Raw genomic sequence first — 22733 nt, 5'->3', positions numbered from 1 at the left:
CATGGAGTCAACCAACAGATTAACAGGCAATTAGAACGGAAGATGCTACTTATGATCGGGGTGCACAGGGGATAGACAGCAGAGGAGAGGGCGCGCCCCCCAGGCTCCGGTTTGGATAGTCTGGAAAGGTTTCTTGGTGCTGCTATTCCCTGGGCTGGACGTGTGAGGAGGGCTTTCCCAGGAGAGGACAGATCCGAGCAGAGCAAGTTTGGGGTTTCCGATGTAGGGAACGTCTGGAGCTAGAACTGGAAAGTTACGCAAAGACCAGGTCCTAGAAAGTTACCTACAAATGTCATGAACATAATTACTGGAAGCCATAGCGGATGGCTTTTGGTTATGGAATGCACAGCATTCCAGAAAGTACCTGAGGTCACAGAATAAAGATTTGGATCAGAGGACGTGAGAAATAAATGCTAGTGGTGAACTAGTACAAGACCTTTTTTCTGTCCTGGCCATTCTACCTCCCTTCTCCTCACCCTACCCCACCCCCACAAAAATTATGTTACTTCCAGTTATCATACTTTCCCTGTTTCACTGAAATATATCTTTTGCGTGGCTGGTGTGACTCAGTGATTGAGCACTGACCTATAAACTAAGAGGTCACAGTTCAATTTCTGATCAGGGCATATGCAGGGAGGCAACCAAACAATTATTCTCTCTCATCGTTGATGTTTCCATTTCCGTCCCCTTCCTCTCTGAAATCAATAAAAATTTATTTTTTGTATTTATTTTGATTAATATGGAAGGAAGGGGGAGGTAGTTTAATATGCTTAAGCTTTTAATACATGCCACCCAGCTTTTTTAAAAGAAAGGACAAGCTACATTAGAAAAGGATAGTTAGGGAACTGGCTCAACCTCTTCTCCCCTCTCCCCGAATCACATAAATATCTAGTTAAAACTGCTCCCGGGATAACTCCGAACCAGAACACAGGAAAACCAATCAAACTGTAACCACCCCATCTCAGGAACATAGTCCCAAGGCTGTGGTATTTCAACTTTTAATCTCTCCAAACACTAGATTGTAAGAACTTATTTATTCAAACATTATTTATTGAACACCTGCTCTCAGTAGTTGAGGACTTGGGTTGTGAGAATGTATTTAGATTTACTTCTTCCTCTTACAGAGTTTAAGTATTACAGGAACACAGAGGAGCAACTAGAAAATGGGTGACAGGTGCCATCAAAATGAAAGCCCGAAGTAGGGTCAGCTGACCCAAGTCTAAGGAAGGAAGTGACATCCCATGGGAATATTTGGGAGCACAGCCGCGTCACAGATGCTAGGGCGCAAGGTTGAGAGTAAGCAGGGTCGAGTTCCAGGAACCGAAACACATTGCGAGATGGACTGGCTTGAGAGATGATAGTGGGGAAGCAATCAGAGGTCAGGTAGGAAAGGTCTTGAGATCATATTAAGGCCTTTGTACTCTATCCTACGGTGGCCTGAAGCCATCGAAAGGGTTTCATCCAAGAACCGCTCACATCTGATCTGCACTTTGGAACTATCCCTCTGGCTGCCGTGTGCCGCCGGCCTAGAAGCAGAGCAAAATGAGTCAGTAAGTCCAGCGAGGAGGCTGTTTGGAGGACAAGCAACTGTTGGTGCTGGGATCATGGCAGCAGGGTTGGCAGGAAGTAGATTTCAAAGACACTAGAGCACAACAGAACCTGGTGGTGCCTTGGATGTGGTGCAAGGAGACAATTCAAGAGTAGAGCCCAGCTTCTGTCTTAGTCCCTGAAGCCATTCCCTGGACGGATGGCACAAAGGAAACGCAGGCCTAGGGGGAAGGCAGTGTGTTCCATTTGGGACGTATCTATCTGTTTGAAGGACCTGTGTGATGGTCAAGTTCACAGCTGGATAGTTGTGGCTGAAGTATAGGCAAGAGATTTAAAGCAGATGGAGTGTTGTGACTGGTCCCTATACAGATAATAGAAATTGCCAACCTTCCTAGGGGGTGTTTACGTGATAGCAGAAGGCTCCTGAGAGAATAGCAGGATAGTTTACCTTTCCCCTTTATTCAGACTCTTCATAACAATCCGTTTTCTAATCATATTCTGTGAACAGCGTCACTAACAGCTTGGATAATATTATCTTCGTGCAGGTGCGTTTACCTAACCAGCCACAGAGGGTCCTGCTAGTTTTCACTAATGTTTTAGTGTTTTTAAAAAACCCACGGTGAATATTTGCATTCCCCCAAATTAGTTCCACGGGGTGTTGGTAAGCAATGTGTGGGCAAAGTGCTCCAAGGTCCATCCATAGATTTGGAAATCTTGCTTTAAAAAACGATGAAGTAGGGTTCTTTACTGTGATTTGCCAAACAAAGCCTTAAATGTGCTACTCTGTGCTGGGCCTCTCCGCGAGGGTGTGGCTGGGGTTTGTATATACCTTTCCTAACCCTGGGCCCTGGGACGCTTTTTAGAGGGGTGCTTTCAGGACTAGTCACCCCAGAAGTTTCATTGGTTACTAACCTACTTGTAAAAGCTGCCCCAGAGTGCAACATGTAGTTCCAGAAATTGCATTAGCATGTAAACAGGAACGCACGTCCTGTCTTTGATACACGTTGTCCAACGCCTTTCCCTAAGGCGAGTACATTGCTGACGTGAATATAAATTGTCACAGCAACCTGTTTCACCAAACCCCTCTCACCTGTGACAGTGAAGTTAAATCGGATCTCATTTGGTTTGGTTTCTTTTCCAAGTTACTGATTACTTGCTGCTGCTGTTGTGAGCACCTTCTGAGGTCTTTTCCTACCTATTGGGGTCTGTAGTTGTTCTTATAAAAAAAATTGGTCTATTTTTATAAGCAGATACTATTGCAGAATTTCATATACTATGGCAGTCATTCTTGTTTTTTTGCTTTTTAGTGATGTTCTTTTTGAATTTGTGACGCTTCTACATGTTTATGAATCAGTTCTCTTAAGCATTTATTTTTATAGCTTTCTCACTGTGTTTAAGCTAAGAAAGTCCATATATAAAACTGGAAACACTTAATAATCACTTCTTGGTTTTTTGTTGTTATTCACATTAACTTTTAACCCCTCTGGAATTTATATTCATTTATCTTGCTGTCCTGCTCTCCCCCCCCCCCAAAAAAAAAAACACCTGTTTTACAGCACTATATTCTAAATCATTTTTCCTTTCAAAATTATTATGCCCATGCAGTCCTTTAATAATTTTTATGAAAAAAATTATCTCTGCTTCCTAAATTAGCAGATTGAGACGAATGGGAATTTATTAGTGGTTAGTTACTTTGGCCAGTGTCAGTCTTAAGGCAAGAATCTTTTATGATAATATGATGAAGCCACGACATTTCTAAGCTGACTTATACTTAATATGTGATTTAAAAAAAAGTCCTGCCTGAAGCTCATGGGAGAGACCACTTGGAAGAACAGAAGACTGCGTGTTTAAAGATATTTGAAAATTAAAATGAAGAAAGAAAACATTTGTTACTCATCAGTGTCACTGATTAATAAAAGCAGCCACTTTACAAACATTATCAGGTTTAATTCTTCAGTCCACTGTGCAGCTGAGAAAAAGCAGAGGCTTGGGCCCCTTCTCCCGCGTCTGGGAGCTGGGAAGGGCAGAGCCAAGGCCACTTCCAGGGCGGTCTGTCGCAGTTGGGGTCCACGGAGTGTCTTAGGGTCCCCAGGGCCTGCTGTTTGGAGAGCATCAGCCCTCTATCCGAGAATGAGCCACAGCACAGCGCTCTGATCGTTAGTGTAAAAGGGGCTGTAGGATTAAGAACGCTTTTGCTGAAGGTTTGTGGGCAGGTCGCACATTGAAATTCTGTCTACAAGACCGGACTTGGGGACCCTGAAGGTGAAGAAGGACGTGTTCCCCTGCTGTGGGAACATGTTGGTGCTCAGAAGGCCGGCCCCCCTTCTCTGGGCAAGCCCCTTGGCTTAGCTACATGCACCTGAGCTCGCGTCGTTTCCAGCGCCCTTGCTCTGCAAGTTCACGTGGAAATTTCGGAGCAGTTCCTGCTTCCTCGGCTGCATCTGCGTCTTCAGGCCGCGCTGGTGCATTTTTGAAGCCCACGAAGCCCGATGTGGATGGAGGCAGCGGCTCTCTGCAGAGACAAGCGGTTGCTTGTCCCCGCGCAGGGCCTGTGCCCTCCAGTCACCGGCTTTGCGGCTCCCTGGACTGATCCCTTCTCAAGTCCCCTGGGAGCCACTTTTGTGGCCATTGCATTTGGTCTCACGGGGCCGCGGATGAAGGGGGGTGGGGGGGTAGGCTTGGCAGGGCCCACCGATCTCCCACGTTCGGAGCAATTTGCAAACTGCTCTGGGAGGGGGCGCGCGTCCAGCCCCGAACAGGCTGCTCCTGTTCCCCCCATTGTGTGCGGGGTCGGCGCCTTTCCCCAGCTGACCTGAAAAGTTAGAGACAAAACTCGCTTCTCCAGTGGGAGGGGGGCGTTCTTGTACAGAAAGGAAGGAAATACCTCTGTGGGATTTTCCCCCCTCTCCATCCAAAAAATACAGAGCCTCTCTGTCTTCAATGCAAAGGCCGGCTTTAAATCTTTTAGGTTTGGATTAACTCTGCAAAAGAAAAAAAAAATCTGACAGGCTTTCAGATATGACGCAGAAAAACTTTTTTCCCCCTCAATTCCTGTTGTTCCTGGGGAAAGCCAGAGGCTGTGGACTGAATGGGGGGCGCCGGTTACCATCACAATGGTCAGAATTAGCAGCCAGCGGCTCCACCAGCACTGTCTGCCTTTTCTATCAGCGGACATTCAATCCAAGGTGGCAAAGGCAAGAATAAAGCTTTCTCCTCTGGCCCCCTCAATGAAAATAGGTATTTTCAGCGCCGTGACTTAGGAGCTTGAGTCTTACCTTTTCCCCCCAGAAGGAAAAAAGAAATGTAGGTTTTTTTACCGTCATCACCATCCTGAAAGGCTTCGTTCACTCCAAACAAAGCCCCCTGACTTGATAGACATTTCCTCTTACACAGTTATTGTTAGTTTTCAGTATTGAGGATGTCAGCAAGCATGTCGAAGATCATGTTTTGCTTATAAAATAAAGTGACTTTTATGTGAATATTTTTCATGTGGTTGGTGTCTAGAATATGGGTGCTGTTTCGTCGAAGCCACGTGGCAACATTTATTTTCTGATAATTTTGTGAGCGCGTGTTTTTATTTTGACCGTATTCAGGGCTATTTGTTCCTGTAAAGGGGGGAAAAAATCTTAGTATTCTTGAACCAACACTGCATCGTTAAGCCCGTGTTCATGTAGAAAAAAAAATTTAAATAGCAGTTCCTGGTCTTCAGGTGAGAGTCAAAATGGATGGGTAATGTGAAACATAATTAGTAATCTTTCTGTTCTATAAGAATTGATTGGTTAGGGTTGTTTGTGTGTCATTGTGAAACTGCCTATAAGAATTAAACTCTAGATCATTTTTAATTCCTGAACCACACTTGGTTTAAAAAAAATTCCGTGTGATCTGTGTGATTTTTAGTAGAGTTTAAATGTACATGCATTCGTTGGCTACATTTTAATGAGGTTATAACAATATATTTGCTGCAAATTTACTCTTGGTAAACAAATAAGACTTGAAGTGAAACAAAATATTTATTTTGGCTTTATTGTATGGCAGTCCTTCCTTTTAAGCTCTTTGTAATCGAATTATATTACAAAGGAATTTATATTATAATTGCAAATAACCAATAGAATTTATTAATTTTCATAGAATCATTCTTTTGCAACCCAAATGGCTCTGATATAGAAATTTGGGATTTGATACAAAAGAATGATTAAATTCTTTTTAATACACTTTTGCTTGCATTTTTTATATACTAGATATTTGGTTTAAGTTTAGCAATAATAGAATATATCAAAACAAGTTACATAAATCTTGAAACAAAAATTAAGATTATTCTACAAAATATCAGCTAAAAAGAGTAAACTTACTGTTATAGCTATCTTAACTTGATTATAATATATTCATTATTTATCTGTATAATTTTTTACTATCATGTCATATTTTATTAAAAAAATCATTAATTTTTATTTGAAAAATAGTAAATTTAGTTTCTAAGTAGGATTTATTTTACATGTTGTATTATAAGAGAATTTAATCCAGAATATATTTGAATTTACCCAAAAATATTTTTATATTATAAAGATATAAACCAAGGTCAAATGTATTCTAAGTATAAAAGAATGCCAAAGTTTATTACTCCATGTATTGACCACAATAAAAATCTCATAAAAATATGAAAAGACGAATGATAAAACTTTGCTATATTAGACACTCAATGGGGAAAAAAATAGATGTAGTAAATAACACATTTGGCTTTTGATTTCGTGTATTTCACAAGTTTAGAGTTATTATAGTATACCCTCTTGCAGAATGAGATTCTTAAAATTATTTTACTTCATGTCATATAAAAACTAAGCATGGATGACGCGTTTCTTGTGGTTTCCCCAGGCAGCCATGCTGTTCAGTTCCGGCGTCTTTTGGACGGGCCTGTTATTCATCCCTGTGGCCTCTTTACTTCTTGATGTGGTGTACAAGGTGTAAGTACAGCACTCAGTTATGTACATAAGAATACAGGTGTATGCGAACCCACACATGTCTCTACTTGTAACATCAGCTCCAGGATGTGCAGTTTGCAGAATAGGAATTAGTAGTATTCGCTTATTCTGCACACATAAATGAAGAAGGAGTGATTGAGAAACTAGAAATCTAAATGAATTTACAAGACATAAAGCAGGCAGTTTCAGTTAATATTGGAGAGGACGTTTTTAGAAATCTGCCTGAAAAACCCAGTGAAGGTAGAAGAAAAATTCTATCATCTCCAAACACACTTATATATGTTATGAGTGAACAATAGTTGTGAAGTAAAGTTTTTTGCTTGCCGGGTTATAAACATACATAAAATATAGAATGAAAGCGACTGGAACTTTACTAATGTATGTCTAGGATTATAAGTTTTAAAATGTCATCTCTTCCCACACACACACAAAAAAAAAACGGTACCGGGAAAGTTAGTTGCATGATGGTTACTTAATAACTATGAGAGTTTTAATGTTATAAACCTAATCCATTTAAGACTATTGTTTGTGTAATTATATTAGTGCTCAAAGTTATTGTCAATTTTTATATTCTATTGAAACACTGTTGTCCTCTGGTCACTGTTGTACTTAGAGGCGTGATAATAAAACAGCTTTGTGAAGTCTTTGGTCTTCACACAAATATTTCCATGCAAACATTTTTTTTTTTGCAGAATCAAGAGGACTGCTTTTAAAACATTAGTAGATGAAGTGCAGGAGCTGGAGGCAAAATCTCAAGACCCAGGAGCAGTCGTGCTTGGGAAAAGGTAATGCACACTGCATATGTTCTTTTCCGAGTGATTTTACATTGTTCTTTCACTAGCGATTGGAAATAAGTGGTAAAACTTATATTTTGTCAGTTAACAAGGAACGGGCAGAGTTGTTGACAGATTTTGGAATCAGAGAGATGTGGATTCAAATCAGAGCTGCCATTTCACTAAACGGCGTGTGGCCTTTAGCCAAGTTGCTTAATGCTACTGGGCTTCAATTTACTCGTCTATAAAATGGGGGTGATAATTCCTACCTCAGGGACTAGTTGTAAGAATTGAATAAAATATTATCAATAAGATCAACCAAAGGACTTTTATGCATGTATATAAGCCTAACCAATGGGCACAGACACCAGGGGGGTGAGGGCATGGGGGGAGGGGATAATGGGGGGATAAGGACACATATGTAATACCTTAATCAATAAAGAAAAAAATGTTTAAAAAAATACTATCAATAAAGCAGATAGCTCAATGCCTGGTATACTCATTAAATAAATGGTAGTTATAAGCAATACTAGAGGCCTGGTGCACAATATTCGTGCACTCGGGGTGGGGGTGTTCGCTCAGCCTGGCCTGCGTCCTATAGCAGTCTGGGAGCCCTCGGGGGATGTCCCATGGGGAGTGGGCCTAAGCCACAGTCCAACATCCTTAGCACTGCTGCAGAGGCGGGAGAGGCTCCCACCACCAACACTGCACTCGCCTGCCATAGCCCAGCTTGTGGCTGAGCGATGCTCCCTCTGTGGGAGCACACGGATCACCAGGGGGCAACTCCTGCGTTGAGCGTCTGCCCCCTGGTGGTCAGTGTGCATCATAGCGACCGGTTGTTCTGCTGTTTGGTCAATTTGCATATTACCCTTTTATTATATAGGATTGTGTTATGGAACTGAAGCGGGGGGGGGGGGGGGGGGACTTTTAGCTTCAAACAGCATCCATAATAAAAACAGTGGTTCTCAACCTTCTGGCCCTTTAAATACAGTTCCTCCTGTTGTGACCCAACCATAAAATTATTTTTGTTGCTACTTCATAACTGTAATGTTGCTACTGTTATGAATCGCAATGTAAATATTTGATATGCAGGATGGTCTTAGGCGACTCCTGTGAAAGGGTCGTTCGACTGCCAAAGGGGTCGCGACCCACAGGTTGAGAACCGCTGAATTAGTATGCCATGAAAATCAGAGCCTGACTAGGGCAAAGTGCCCTGCAATTGCATATGTGGCTTGGTATGTGATTAGGAACTGATAGGCATGTATCATACATGAAGGGAGTTATGTACTCCAAGCCCTCTCCTCAGCACCACCACCTCAAAAAAAGCAAGGTTAGAAAGCTAATCAAATGTACTAAATTGGCAAAGCATTACAAAAAGGAAATGAAAATGATTTGAAAGCAGTCTATAATGAACCCCAATCATGAAGGTAATGCCAGGTATATTTTTCTCTCTTTCATCACACTAAAACAAGCTAACCCGTATGAAATATTTTGCTCTGATATGTGTCACCTTCTTGGTGATTCACTGTTGTTATTCTGCTTGACACAATGGAGTAAGTGTTAGGCTGGGAACATAAGCTGAGACCTTGGCTGCCAGCCCTCACTTGTTTGCATGAGGCCGAAGGGGCGCGTCACACACCAGTCTGCCTCTCTGAAGCTGCTCACACTGGTTTTCGTTGAGCACTTACTGTGTGCCAGGTGCTGCACTTACCCCCCCATGCCTACTGTCTCACTGAATCCCTATAACAGCCGCATACAATCCATCATCTGCATTTTCCCCAGATGGGGAAACTGAGGCTTAGGCTGTGTGCTCAAGGTCAGAAGTCAGAGAGCTGAGCTGTGAGCCACACCAATTGGTTCCCAAATCCCTGCTCCTAACCATGCACTGTTCTGCCTCCTGCTCAGGAACCGCGTTAGAGCAACAAAAGCAGCCTCCGCTGGCCTGACAAAGCCCTTCACCTCTCTAAGTCAGTATCCCTGTGTATGTGATGGGGTGATAATACCTGTTGTCAAGCTTAGAGATAGTCTCCTCCCCCTCCACCTTCCCCTCCATCTCTGCCCTTCATCTAAAAATGTGCATCTGTTCCATTGCATGGCATAAACAGTCCCTCAATCAATGTCTCCTCTCTCGCTCGCTCTAGCTATAAAAGGATGTGGTAAGAGTTCTAGTTCACACGATTGTGAATAAAACCATTTATGAACAATTGTTAGGGGAAGGCCACCGATGATACTTGTTACTGCCCTCGGGAGTAAATTGCTCATATTTGTATGTCAATGAAACTTACATTGAGCCCCTTCACGTGGTATTTAGTTTTTGTGGTTTGTAGTTTATCAGTGACCCCAGAGTCTTCCCTCTAGGTGATAGTTGTGGGGATGGGGGGAGGAAATCTGTGAAAGGAGAAAAATCTCAATCATTGGGAAAGTCTTCATGCTGAACTTATTGCATTCCAGGCAGTTAAGGGATTGTCAGATTGATTTTACTGCCACGATTATTTTAGAAATCTTGGACAATGATATCAATATCGAATTTTTTTAAGTCTGCTAATTTTATCTACATTTTCAGAGGGGAAAAATTGGGATGTCTGTGTATTTTAGCGATATCAGGCTTCCTTTAGTTCCAAAACACCGTGTTATCTTATGCCTCCCTGTCTTTGCTGTTCCCTTGTCTAGAAGCTGATACCCTTTCATAAACTGGGCAGTCCAATTCCTAGCTTTCAAAACCCAGATCAGATGTAATTACCTCAACTTTTCACAAATAACAATAATTCCCACTCTATCTCTGTACTCTGTTTACTCTTATGTTTTTACATTGATTGCCTGTATTATAATGTATTTGTTTACTTATGTTTGTTTTCCCTACTGGATTGAACTCCTTGAAAGAGAGGCCCTTTATCTTAGTCTTTGCAAGGCAACACCTAGCATAGTACCAGGAACATAGTAGCACTCGATGAATATTTGGTGAATGGGTGAATGAATGGTCAAGAGAAGGAAAGAAGGGAGGGAAGGAGGGAGGGAGGGAGGGAGGGAGGGAGGGAGGGAGGGAAGGAAGAGTGGGTGAAAGGATAGAGTAGTAGGTGGTAAATAGATGTTTGACCTGTGAGTAGTTAATTAAAAATAGGATACATAAGAACATAGAGTTACATTGGTTACCCTTCCCAAATTAGTACTATCCAAAGTAATGATGGTTTACTTTTTTTGACATAGAATGATGCAATTCTTTATATATATATATGTATATATATAAAATTTTATTTTACTTTTTATTGAATTCAGAGAAAGGAAGGGAGAGGGAGAGAGAGAGACAGAAACATCCATGATGAGAGAGAATCATGGATTGGCTGCCTCCTGCGTGCCCCACACTGGGGATCGAACCCGCAACCCGGGCATGTGCCCTTGACTGGAATCGAACCTAGGACCCTTCAGTCTTCAGGCTGACGCTCTATCCACTAAGCCAAACTGGCTAGGGCAGAATGATGCAATTCTTAAGGAAGATTTTGTGAGTTGATCATCGCTAATTTTTTAAATTTTCAATAAGTGATGCTATGAAGTCAAGCTAAACATAAATGAAACTCTGGTAGAGAAACTATAACTTGTAGGCACTGTACCCAGATTAGTATTTGCAATAATTTATTTATCATCTTCACTCATTGTCAAAAATTAAAACATCTTAGTTGAAATAATGAGTCTGTTTTAGAGGAAATAGTATGCTGCTTGCCAGCAAATTGGCTATATTCCAATTTTAAATCAAAATGGGGGTCAGGGAGGTATATTTCATCATCTTAACCGTATTGCTTTTAAGCCTAAAATATTGGGAGAATCAATCCAAACCCCACTCCCGATAACTGTGTAGCCACGGCTAGTTATTTTTTATTAAGAAAATGACTTAAAAGCTGAGACCGTGTTCTTTGCTGTAACTTCTTTGTGGACATGCTCTAACACTAGGGAGTGGAAGCATCTATAGTTCCCAAATCCAAAAACAAAACTTCAAAAATCCATTTTTTTCCATAGGTCCATAGCAAACATTTCCTGGAAAAACCTAAACCATTTGTTCTATAAATATGACATTAATAATGTTTATTTTTTCTATAATGTAAATGTTTATACATTTTGTAGCACAAATATTAATTTCGGGGGCCTCTCGGATCCCACTTGAGGGTATTATATCTACAAGTTGTAACATCTTAGTTTCTCAAAAAATAAAGGAAATTCAAAACCAAAAGAATTAAAATAAGGGATTGTGGGCACTGGGTTCATTGGAGACAAGGCAGTTATTTTGGGATCTATTTTATGTGCATGTGAAGCAGTGCATCTATAGACAGGCAAATATGATAATAAGACTCATAATTTTTTATATCTAACTGTAGACATTAACCAGCATATCATCATCAGCCTTTTTAATAGAATTTTATCCAGGATCCTCAGGTCAATCCTCATTCACTGGCCCATTGCCTTTGTTTGGTCCAGAGCCTTATCCTTAAAGCAGCAGTTCTCAACCTGTGGGTCGCGACCCCTTTGGAAGTCGAATGACCCTTTCACAGGGGTCGCCTAAGACCATCGGAAAACACATATATAATTACATATTGTTTTTGTGATTAATCACTATGCTTTAATTATGCTCAATTTGTAACAATGAAATTGAGGGTCACCACAACATGAGGAACTGTATTAAAGGGTCGCGCCATTAGGAAGGTTGAGAATCACTGCCTTAAAGGGTAGGGAAGTATGGATGTCAGGTAATTTGGTCATGTGGATGGTGATAGGGGTCTCTCCCAGCCTTTCCCTGAATTGTTTATCTTAACAAAAAGCAATAATGGCATTGTCCAAGAACTAAGAGAAAAGAAGCGGTATTTCTCAGTTGTCATGCTGGATTTTATGTGCGTTATATAAATTTCTAGGGGTTTAGGATAAGCAGACAAATGCTTTCCCTGGCCTACTCATCACTGTGACAATGGTTCTGTCCAGCACTGGTAGAGGAAAGTGACCGTACAAGAAAATGCTCTCTCCTCCAGAGCAGAGATTAGGCCTGTTACGTTCATTGTTTATCTCTCCACCACCACCTCGTACAGACAGCTGTCGCGTGCTACACACTTGAGCATTCAATCAATGAAGGGTTATTATTTACTTTCCTGGGGAGATCCATTTTAATGACCCAACCAAAATAGCTTGGCAACCCAACATAAAGACAAATGCATATTTACCTCTCTCAAAAGATTATTGAAAATACTTCATGACGTTCCAGGATAGTAAATGGGTTTACCTATACTTTTTTTAAATATATATTTATTGATTTCAGAGAGGAAGGGAGAGGGAGGGAGAGATCAAAACATCAATGATGAGAGAGAGTCATTGATTGGCTGCACACCCCCACCAGGAACGGAGCCCCCAACCCGGGCATGCGCCCTGACCAGGAATCGAACCCAGGACCCTTCAGTCCACAGGCCAATGCTGTATCCACTGAGCCAAACCATCTAGGGCTACCTATACTTTTTTAGTGTTTCTAAACGAAGTATTATTTTAAAACATGGTATCATTCCACCTCACCTCCATCAGATATCCAAGTTGCAAAATTTTAGTGGGTTTGAAAATAAGGTAACAATATTTAAGTGGTAGTTGTTGTGTATGTAATTGCAATAAACAAATTTAAAATTTGCATAACTTGGCATGTATATGAAAGACTATACAAATTGAGGAAAATCACTAAGAATTGTGAAGAAGATGCAGTTTTTAAGGAGAAGGAATCCTACTCACTCTTCTCTCACTATGTTTAGCTGTTCAACAAAACTGAACTTTTAACACAACTATTAATGGTTAACATGTTACCAGCATGTTTTATAATGTGACTTGATAGTAATATCAGTACCCATAAACATCAATGGCGCAAAATGGCATAATTTTGACCTGATGAGTAGTTCTCTAATTAAGGTAAAATAAGACTAGAGAAAATAGTAAACACAAATCATCATCACTTCCTGTTTATTAAGCACCCTCCTGTGAATGGCATTTCTATTCTCTAGAAGCGACTCTGCTCTATAAGAAGTAATAGTAGGTGGCTAAAGCAGAAAACACACAAAACTCATAGCTACTAAGGAAGTGGAGTGTGAGCATTATAAATTAAGCACATGTAGTCGTAGACATCTCCTGTTAAATTAGTGTTGAATAAAAACCAAGGCATCTTTTATTTTGTTATGATCTCTGTTCTAGTTGATTTTATATATTTTAATTGATGAGAGAGAGAGAGAGAGAGAAACATCGATGATGAGAGAATCATTGATCAGCTGCCTCCTACATGCCCCCTACTAGGGATAGAGCCCACGTCCCAGGCATGTGCCCTGACCGGGAATCAAAGCATGGCCTCTTGGTTCAGGGGTCCACACTCAACCACTGAGCCACACCAGCCAGGCTAGAGGCTAGTTGATTTTTATAACTTCCGGGGATCTGGCAAGTGGTGAGGGGAGTAGCATTTGTTGAGTGCCAGTCACGGTGCTGGAAACTATACCATTCACTGAATCCTCAGTCAGCCTAGGGTTAGGGATTGTCCTCTTATGCATGAGATGGCCGAGAGGGTTTGCCTACAGGGGCCCGGCTAATACATAAGAGACTCAGAATTAAACCAAAGTAGGACAGCAGAGCCCATGCTTTGTCCAGGCGATAAGCTCCTTCCCCAGGAAAGACTTTCTTAGTGCTTTTTTTTTTTTTAACATGAGACATTAGCTTTATATATAACCGCTGAGTGAAATTCAGTGTTGCCTTGTTTGAAATGTTACTAAACATTTTCTTATATGTGTGAGTTGCCATAATGTGAAAGTCAAAACTCTCATGTCCGCCTTCTTAACACTTTGATGTTGTAACGTGAAAGCATTATGCATTTAGGAAGGCCAGCCTGAGACCTGGAAAATGTATTTGGGGGGAAAGCTGCTATATAATGATACATTACCATCCCCTAGTCTTCTGTAGTCATTTCCATTTTACTTCCCAGCGCCCCAGCCGGCCAGGCTCTGCTAACAAAATCAGACCACCTGCTGCTCAAGCTGCCCAGTTCCCCAAAACAGTTACATATTTCAGTGTCCCTCAGGGTCCCCGGCTCTGTAATGTTAGATCATTTTAAAATGGAGTAAGAAAAGTGGCTGTAAAAATGGCCCCTTTTCCCTTATCTGTTTATTTCACTGGCAAAAGCAAGTTCTACAAATATTTGCAAAACCACTGGAGCTTTAGATGAATTAGCTTTCTTGCCTTAATGTAGCTAATTCCCAGTGACAATAAAGTATGTCTAATAAGTACCAGTTAACATCCCTAGACTTTAAAAAATATGTGTGGAAGATTACTACAAATGTCAACATTTCTAAATATTTTACTTCAGCAAAAGCCTAAATATTTGTGTAATTACAAGTTCATTTTGCAGAGGATCCGTGTGTTTTTTTCTTTTACATATGATTAAAAATTGTTCCATTTCAGGGTCTCAAAATAATTGGCAAAATACTGAACTAACATAACTTACAGCAATTTAGCTGAAGCTTTTATAGTGGGGAAAATGCAAGATGGAAAATTTTCAACTGAGTTCGTTCCAGTGATTAAAACAAAATTGTATAAACATTTACTGCAACGCATATAGATTTCTTATTAGCTCTTCATGCTTATTATGTTCTTTGATAGCAAAGTTTTATAAATCAACCAATGGAGAAATGGCGTGATTGGGAGGATTGATGATGTTTCAAAGGGCATTTCAGGATTATCATTCAAATTCATGTATTCAACCAATATTTGACTTCCCTACTATATAAGACAGTTCTATGTGTATTGGGGAGGGGGGGGGGGCGGAAACTGATGCATTATTTCATGCAGTGTCCTTTTAGAAGTTACATAATTAATCATATGAATTTGTTCCTGTAGAAAAGATTATTCTAAACATTTATTGAAAAATGAATCTTTTCTTGTCATTTTACCTACTATAATTATTTTCTGAAGACAATTCTTTTATTTTAAAATGAAACTAAGTGACACATTTTATATTGTATCAGAGGTAGTGGAATTTTCCTAATTAAGTAGTCTAAGAAATTTCTTCTTTGTGTAATTTCCAGGATTTCTTTGTATAACTAAAAAAGTATATTGCATACTAAAATATGCTCAAAGTAGGAAAAAGCTATAATAATAATTAATTATTGTAATTCTAAAACACTGCTGGGCTTCAAATATACATAGTAAGTCAACTAAGATTTTAGCAGCAAATAAACTATTGGAAGATTTTTTTATTTTTTATTAATTGTATTGCGCAGGTTGTATATTTCCGTTTGACTTAAATATAACTGGGAGGTGGGGAAGTCTTTTGACTGGATTATTGGGGACAAAATAGTCTTCTATCTAAACTCCTGAAATCTCATTAGCTGAGAAAATGGGGGTAATAAAGAAATCACTAGACCACAGATTTCTCAGGCAATCTTTTGTGTAAGCCTAAGTCTCTGGTGGTCCTGCGGGCACACTGGGGTCTCCGCCGAGCTGGTCATTCATTTCACACGTTTGCACCTGCTCTGCAGCCTCACAGAGAGGGCACAACTGCTCAAGAACGTCTTTAAGAAGAACCACGTAAACTTGTACCGGTCTGAGTCGCTGCAACAAAACCTGCTCCGTAAGTATTTGAGTCCCTTTTTTTTTTTTCTTTTTTTCTTTTTTTAATTCTGCCATTACTTCATAGCATTCATGAGAACAGTATTTTGACTTTAGGGACATTTAACTATTTAAAAGTAGCACCTACCACAACTTTTGCATATTTGGCAGCATGTTCTGTAAATAACAAATGTTTAGAGAATCCTTTGACCTCAACCATCTCACTTTGAGCAGAAAAGACAGAGCACTTTAAAATCTTGCTGCTTTCATTTAAAGAAAAATAATATTTCCACATGCCCCTTGCTTCCTTAAATCTTAAAAGGAACCAGTAAAATAAATCTTAACTCTTAAAAGCTCCCTCTGTATTGTTATCTTTTCTACTTGGATAACTTTGCAATAGCCTTTTCAGCTTTCATGCAGAACAATGAAACATATATATTCCCCTTCAAAAATATTTATGAACATTTGGAGTTGTAAGAAATTACTAGGTATCATGCCCTCTTAACGTTTCAAAAGAATATAATATATAAAACCCTGTAGTAAATGTATTTATGTTAGTCATATATCTTTTGTTTCATGTTGTTTCCACATATAATTTATTTTTATTTATATACACTCATATTGAATGCTTTTGCTCTTTATACTTCAAGAGATGTGATCCCCTGGGGAGCCATGTCTCATCCATGTGCCCCCACCAGCCCTGTTGGGGCTTGAATGAGTTTATTTGTAGTTGCCCAAAGCCAAGCAGAATATTGTCTGAGGGAGAGACCATTTTTCCACCATTCGTAGTTATATGTGCTTATCGCCTCTCCACTTTCATTCTTCCTTCCCTCTCACCCACCTAATCTATGTGGACATACAAGTGCCCTCTTGGCTGGGCTCCCCTATCCCTCTGGAAGTCAGGAAGCCAAAATTAGAGGGGTTGAACCTGAGATGCTGAACGGAGAATTGAGAGTGCCCGCTCATTCATCTAGGGAGAGAACTCAGAGACTCTAAGCCAGGCATCCGTCCCAGTCCACATGTAGCTCTTGAGTCTCTGTCCTTTCCCAACATTAAAAATTAGTGTCATCATGCTTTTAAAGGGGGGAGGGGCGCATTAGTTCACCAAGTTAGAAAACGAGCACTCAGAGCTCAGACTAACGAGAGATTTCCAGTGACTTCATGATGATCGTTTCTCTTTTATCTTTAACTTCCAGACGGGTATGCTTTCTCTCAAGATGAAAATGGAATCGTCTCACAGTCAGAAGTGATTAGGGCCTATGATACCACAAAGCAGAGACCTGACGAATGGTGATGGGGAGGGCGCCCGCAGGCTCGCCGTGTCGCTGAGGAGGACTCCCAGGTCCTCACCGGAATCTGCCGACCAATTGCAGCCTGGCCCAGGGAGGTGAAAGGTGGATCTGAGCTCATGTCGTTGATTGACATTCAGATTCATGTACATTATAGACATAAGCACTGTGCGACCTACTGTAACACCATCTCTTTCAGATTTTTTAAAGTCTTTGCTAAGTCTTTGTAAAGAGAAATTGAAAACGACCTTGTATTTTGCCAGGAGCGCTTTCTTACACTGAGAATAGATCAGTATTCTTAAGCCGTTCTTGTGGGGCTGTAACTGACAATTTATTGGTTATACCGCAAAGCGACCAACCATTAAAAAAAACTCTAAAATGGTAATAAATGAGAGAGGCTCTTGATATCCAGACTTAGATTTCAGAATATGTTGTGGGGGGAAAGCCAGCATTCTTAAGGAACTGACTCACCTTACTGAACAAAATTTCTAAACAAGACATTAATAAGTGTTTGTGTCAAAAATTGTCTCGATATGTGTCTGCCAAAGAAGTTCAATAAATGTATTTCTCACTCAGTAGTCATTTGCCCGGAAATGTGAGAGTTTACCTCCAGTCCTGCTATAAGACCTGCATGCTCGACTGTTCAAATCTAAGAGTGATCTGCAAAAATGAGTATTTCAAGGCATTTGCTACTAAGATCTGTGATGTTGCACCTTTGGCCTTACAAATGCTTTTTTCTCGTCTGTCTTGTGTATTTGTTCCAGTTAGAGGGCACGCGTGGTAATGTGACTCTTGTCGTTACAATACTGATTTCTACAACTGTGTTTATGTCTCAGTCCTTTCTAATGAGGTTTCATCATCATTTAGACTTTTCTAAAAATCTGGCTTCTGCTATAGATGGAGTGATTATCATTTTGTCTTAAAGTTTTCTCTCTTAAGAAAAATATGCTTATGTATTCGCATGGGGTTTCTCATGCTTCTGTCGGGATGTTTGAAATACCATGTCGGACAAACGCATGGGCTGTTGTCCTGTGATTTGGTTCTCCCTGTGCGTTCCCACTAGAGACGCCTGCTGTCTTATGTAGCACACGCTGTGTTATGCTGACTCCCTGAAACTTAAGGCTGAGAATTACTTCACAGTTCACGTGTCAAGCAGCTCCCCAAATTGGTCACAGGCTGCTAATTGGCACAAATAAATAGTACATTTTCCCCGTTAAAAAAAAAAAACAACCTATGTTACTCAAGCCTTATAACTTTACCATCAGAGAACACTTTTCATCATGAGCTGATTCTGTTCATATGTTCCAAACTGTACGTTCAGTTTCATTATTTAGAGCATTTTCAAGGCATCTGAGATGCCTGTTTTGCTACCAACAATAAACGGTGAAGGGGCTGTTTTAAAACCACAACCAGTTTTCTACACTATTTTTAAAATAATTCTTTCATTTAAGGAAGAACTTAAAAAAGGAATTCTGGTTTTCAGATACACTTCAGAGATTGATGCAAACTTTTTGCCTTTTATTCCCAAAAAGCCTGTTTGCCTTTAAGTGGACTTACCAGCAAAATAGGTAGAAATTCCTCTTTAAAAAGAAAAAAAGTAAACTGGAATTGAGAAGACAGGTGATTTTCCAAATCACTCCTTGAATTGAATAATTTCACATTCTCGTCACCCTTTTTTCTCAATCTAGATTTAAAATTAGGCGGCACACCTTTCCTTTCCCTGTATTTTTAGCTATTTGGTTACAAGCAGGCCTCCCACATTTTCTACAAATAAGGGAGGCTGTCACACATACATAATTCTAACATAAAAGGGGCCAGGAGCTGACATACTTCCCTTCCCAGACCCTTCCCACTTGGGGTTTAGATGAAGAGAATCGTGAATCAAAACATCCAGCAAAGCCATAGGTGTAAGGCCATCCTCAAAATTCTGAAGTCACAGGCCTTGACTGTCTACTGAGTGGATCTATGAAAGTGGCTTTTCTGGGTCTCCTGACTGTTGAAGTCCAACCACAAAAATTAAACAAGAATGACGGACATCCCTCCAGAGAACACCTCATAGCAGTTAACAGACAGCAGTGGCTTCCACTTGCCCTCACCTCACTGGTGGCATTCTTCTCCAAAGCTTTAATAGGAAAATATGATGAATATAATAAAACAATGTTATGACTTCAGAAAACGAAAAGTTCTATTTTACCTTGAAACATGGATTGTTTCTGTGGAGCTCTTCAATATGAGTAGAATACTCATGGTTAATAATGAATAGGATCATGATCAGAAATAGGACTAATTTGTGCTTCTTTTGTCCCCTGGCCCTGTATTTGAATTTTCAATATTAAGTCCATTTTTTTTTTTGCTTCTTGGGTGGGAGTGGGGCAGGTTGGGGGGCCGGGGGCAGCAGGGAGTGATCTCCTTGGTGAAACTTAAAATATAACATTGTGGTGGCAGTGACTTCATAGTGCTGGATTAGAGAAAACCCTCTGGTTTTTCAACCTGCCCAAGGAGAAAAACCGTCACACAGTTTACCAGGACTACAATAAACAGTTGAAGGGGCTTTTCACGTGTATTTTCTGAAAATAAAGGACACGTACTCTGCCATTTAAGAGTCCCTTGTAGGGACTCTGGCGAATGCTAACACCGTTGCTTTCAATATTTACAATTCAGAAAATACTACTTACAGCAGAAAATCTTCATTCGTTTCGTACTGAAAAGTTGAATAGGTCACTGAAAATGTGACCCTGTCCATGAACTTTCTAAATGTTTTATATAACATATAAAAATATATTGGTGTCTCACACCCAGAAAGATGCTATAGGGCAGAAATTTCAGCAGGGAAATGGTGTTTCTCAGGAATGTAGTAAATTTAAAATGAGATATGTGTGCCCACCCTCCCACTCCCCACTCTCTGTCTGATGCAAGCCTGCTTCAGCAGGGTCGTGAAGTTAATGGAAAGCTTCTTTTGATCAAGTCAGGTGAACTGTATTCAGCTCAATAATATTAGCTATTTACATAAAATGTGTGGTCATTCAATAGAATCAGTGATTCCTCTTAATTTCCAGGGAGGAGGGGGTTTAGCATCTGTTCTGACCATTACATTTATATTTTAATTTTGCAATTCTGCATCCGAAACATCCAATAGGAAAGTCACGGAATAACTTGTTGGGCATTGAGTGCACTGTACATCACTTATAATCTGCCATTTAAAATGTTCTTTCAGAAAACGAATGCTAGTCTGAAAGTAATAGATTGTATATTTGTAGTTTTAAGTTATTTATAACAAGGTCATCATTATTACAAAGCAAAATAATCGTTAGTGTTTATTTCTGTGTAGTTGCTCTTGGACGGTTCCTGATTTTAAAACTTGTATCATCAAGTAAATCTATAATCTCATAATCATCTACAAAATTTATCAAGAAAATGCCCACCCCATTTAATCATATGGGCCAGTCCTATGAATTCTTTTTGTCAGTTACTTAATGTAACATAACACCATACAGTTTGTTACCTAAGTAATGCTTTTTAATGATGAATATTTCTATAATGCCTCTTAAAGAGACCATAGTCTGATTTTTCTCACATTAAAATAACTGAAGTCACTTGTGAAACTTAGTTCTACTTTGCTGCATTTTAATTAACCTTCAACAGCTATTAAAATGGAATGTAAGTTAAATTTTAAAGGAAAGGAAATAAATGTTTTTCATTTTCCATCTTGATTTATTTTCTGTATGAGAGCAGCTGTGTTTTTGATAGGTTTATGGTTTGCATGAATTAATATTTAAAGTGGTCCAGGCCAATGCATGGCTATTGCTGTAAATCTTGATGTTTATTTTTCCTTTTAAAATTCTATCATGGCTTACCTGGAATTTAATATTCAGTGGACAAATTAATTGGTCCGCTGCACAACTTTTTTTAATAAGTAAATTATTTTATAAACAAATTTGAACAAATTTAATTGAAACTTTTGTTTAGCTGGCCTCTGAGAATCTCTTAATAAAGCTCACAAAACTCAGCAAATAAATCTCCCTTCAGTAGGAAAAAAGCTAAATTTCATACTTGCTTACTCTGAATTAACAGCAACTTTCCATAGGTAAATCTGCTCTTGCAAAGATGTGAGCAGAATATTAAAAATAATAATAAGTATTTTTATGTTTCTTGGTTCTAGAATAGAAGCCATAACTGCAGCAAATACTATTTCTTCTTTGTTTTACTACTTGAAACTTCATTTTTCACATTTTCAAGTTTATTAGGTTAAAAAAAAAAAAAAAACAGGCAGCCTTGCAAGGCAGCTACTATGGAAAATTGCAGTTTGCATTAGTGATAAAATTGCATTTTCAGCCCCATGAAAAGCCATTCCTGCCGAAACTGCTGTAGAAATTGTGAAGCTGCATGAGTGGAGAGTGTTGAATCTGTGGTCATAGTAGTTTTCTAAGGTTTGTTTATGTCGATGTTCAATGCACTGTGTTTTATAAATAGTTACTAAGTTGAGTAATAACCCGTTCTATGCAGTGTTACGTGTCATTGGCCTTTTGTGAATGTGCATGTTTTAAACTGCAAATTTTAAACATTTTGTCCTCTAATTGTTATTAAAAATGAAATAAACTTTACCATTACATAAAAAATACTGTTAAAGTTTTAATTGCTAGTTTTAGAAACTATATTGTTTTATAAAACCTTCAAATCCACATAACTATATAGTCTGAGAAGGGGTATCCATTTAATAGCTTTATTAACATATTTTGTTTACAACCGCAGTGATATATAAAACATCCCTTCTTCTTTACCCACCTAAAGGAAACATGAGGTGGAGTATATTGACATTGGTTTAGGAAGAAGGAGAGTTTTGACAATTAAGTGTCAGAAAGAAAATATTATTTAAAGTGAAATTACTGTATTCTGATTCTACAGTCAGAAAAGCCTTCCAGGATTGTCCCCCTTAATATGCAAATCAGCCTGCAAGTGAGCAGCTCCCCCCCCCCCCCGCCCCACCCCTGGGTAAATTTCTCAGGGTCTCTGAACCCACCAGTGTTTTTTGTTTTGTTTTTTTCAGTTCATGAGAAAGTGGTTCGGTTTAGCCATTACATTTGCAGGAAGTAACCAGAAAACGATGAAATTGCCATGTGATACAAAAGTACAGGAAACATCAGAAATGACAACAATCGTTCCATCAAAAATAGGCATGGTTGGCTAACCGGTAGCAAGCTGCACTCAGCTACCTGAGGGCACAGGCTTAGTCGCAGGCACTGAGGAAGCAATCTGAGGTGCCCCTGGTTGTATTCGAGTGAGGGCCCCAGTCCTTTCCCACAGTCTTCTCAGGGACAACAGTTGGGTGTGGCTACCCCAAGCAAAACCACAGCAAAACAATATGCAGACAGAAAAGCTACCTGTCATGAATTCTTGTAAATTCAGTATGCCATCCTCGTTTAGAAGCTTTTGTATTCTTATGGCTGTGGTACACTCACTTGTTATTTCAAGTTTAAACTATGGAACTAGCGATTCAAATAAGAATTCTCTGTCAAAATAACTTCATTAATAACGAATATTTAATTGCAATT

The 22733-nt window shown here is 39.6% G+C and overlaps 1 protein-coding gene across 7 annotated transcripts in view; it reads left to right on the top strand.

Moving 5' to 3' along the window:
* Positions 1-21800, top strand: part of ATP8A1 (ATPase phospholipid transporting 8A1) — a 209931-nt gene extending 188131 nt beyond the window's left edge. For all 7 annotated transcript variants that reach the window (XM_036332572.1, XM_036332580.1, XM_036332553.1 and 4 more), the window contains 4 exons: positions 6418-6506; positions 7217-7309; positions 15826-15917; positions 17092-21800. In XM_036332572.1, coding sequence (XP_036188465.1) covers positions 6418-6506; positions 7217-7309; positions 15826-15917; positions 17092-17189 — 372 coding nt within the window. In that variant the 3' untranslated portion in view covers positions 17190-21800. The remainder of the gene's footprint in view (positions 1-6417; positions 6507-7216; positions 7310-15825; positions 15918-17091) is intronic.
* Positions 21801-22733: the final 933 nt, after the last annotated feature.

Source organism: Myotis myotis, unplaced genomic scaffold, assembly GCF_014108235.1.
Source record: "Myotis myotis isolate mMyoMyo1 unplaced genomic scaffold, mMyoMyo1.p scaffold_m19_p_1, whole genome shotgun sequence".
Classification (NCBI taxonomy): Eukaryota; Metazoa; Chordata; class Mammalia; order Chiroptera; family Vespertilionidae; genus Myotis; species Myotis myotis.
This window is presented reverse-complemented; position numbering and strand designations above follow the sequence as displayed.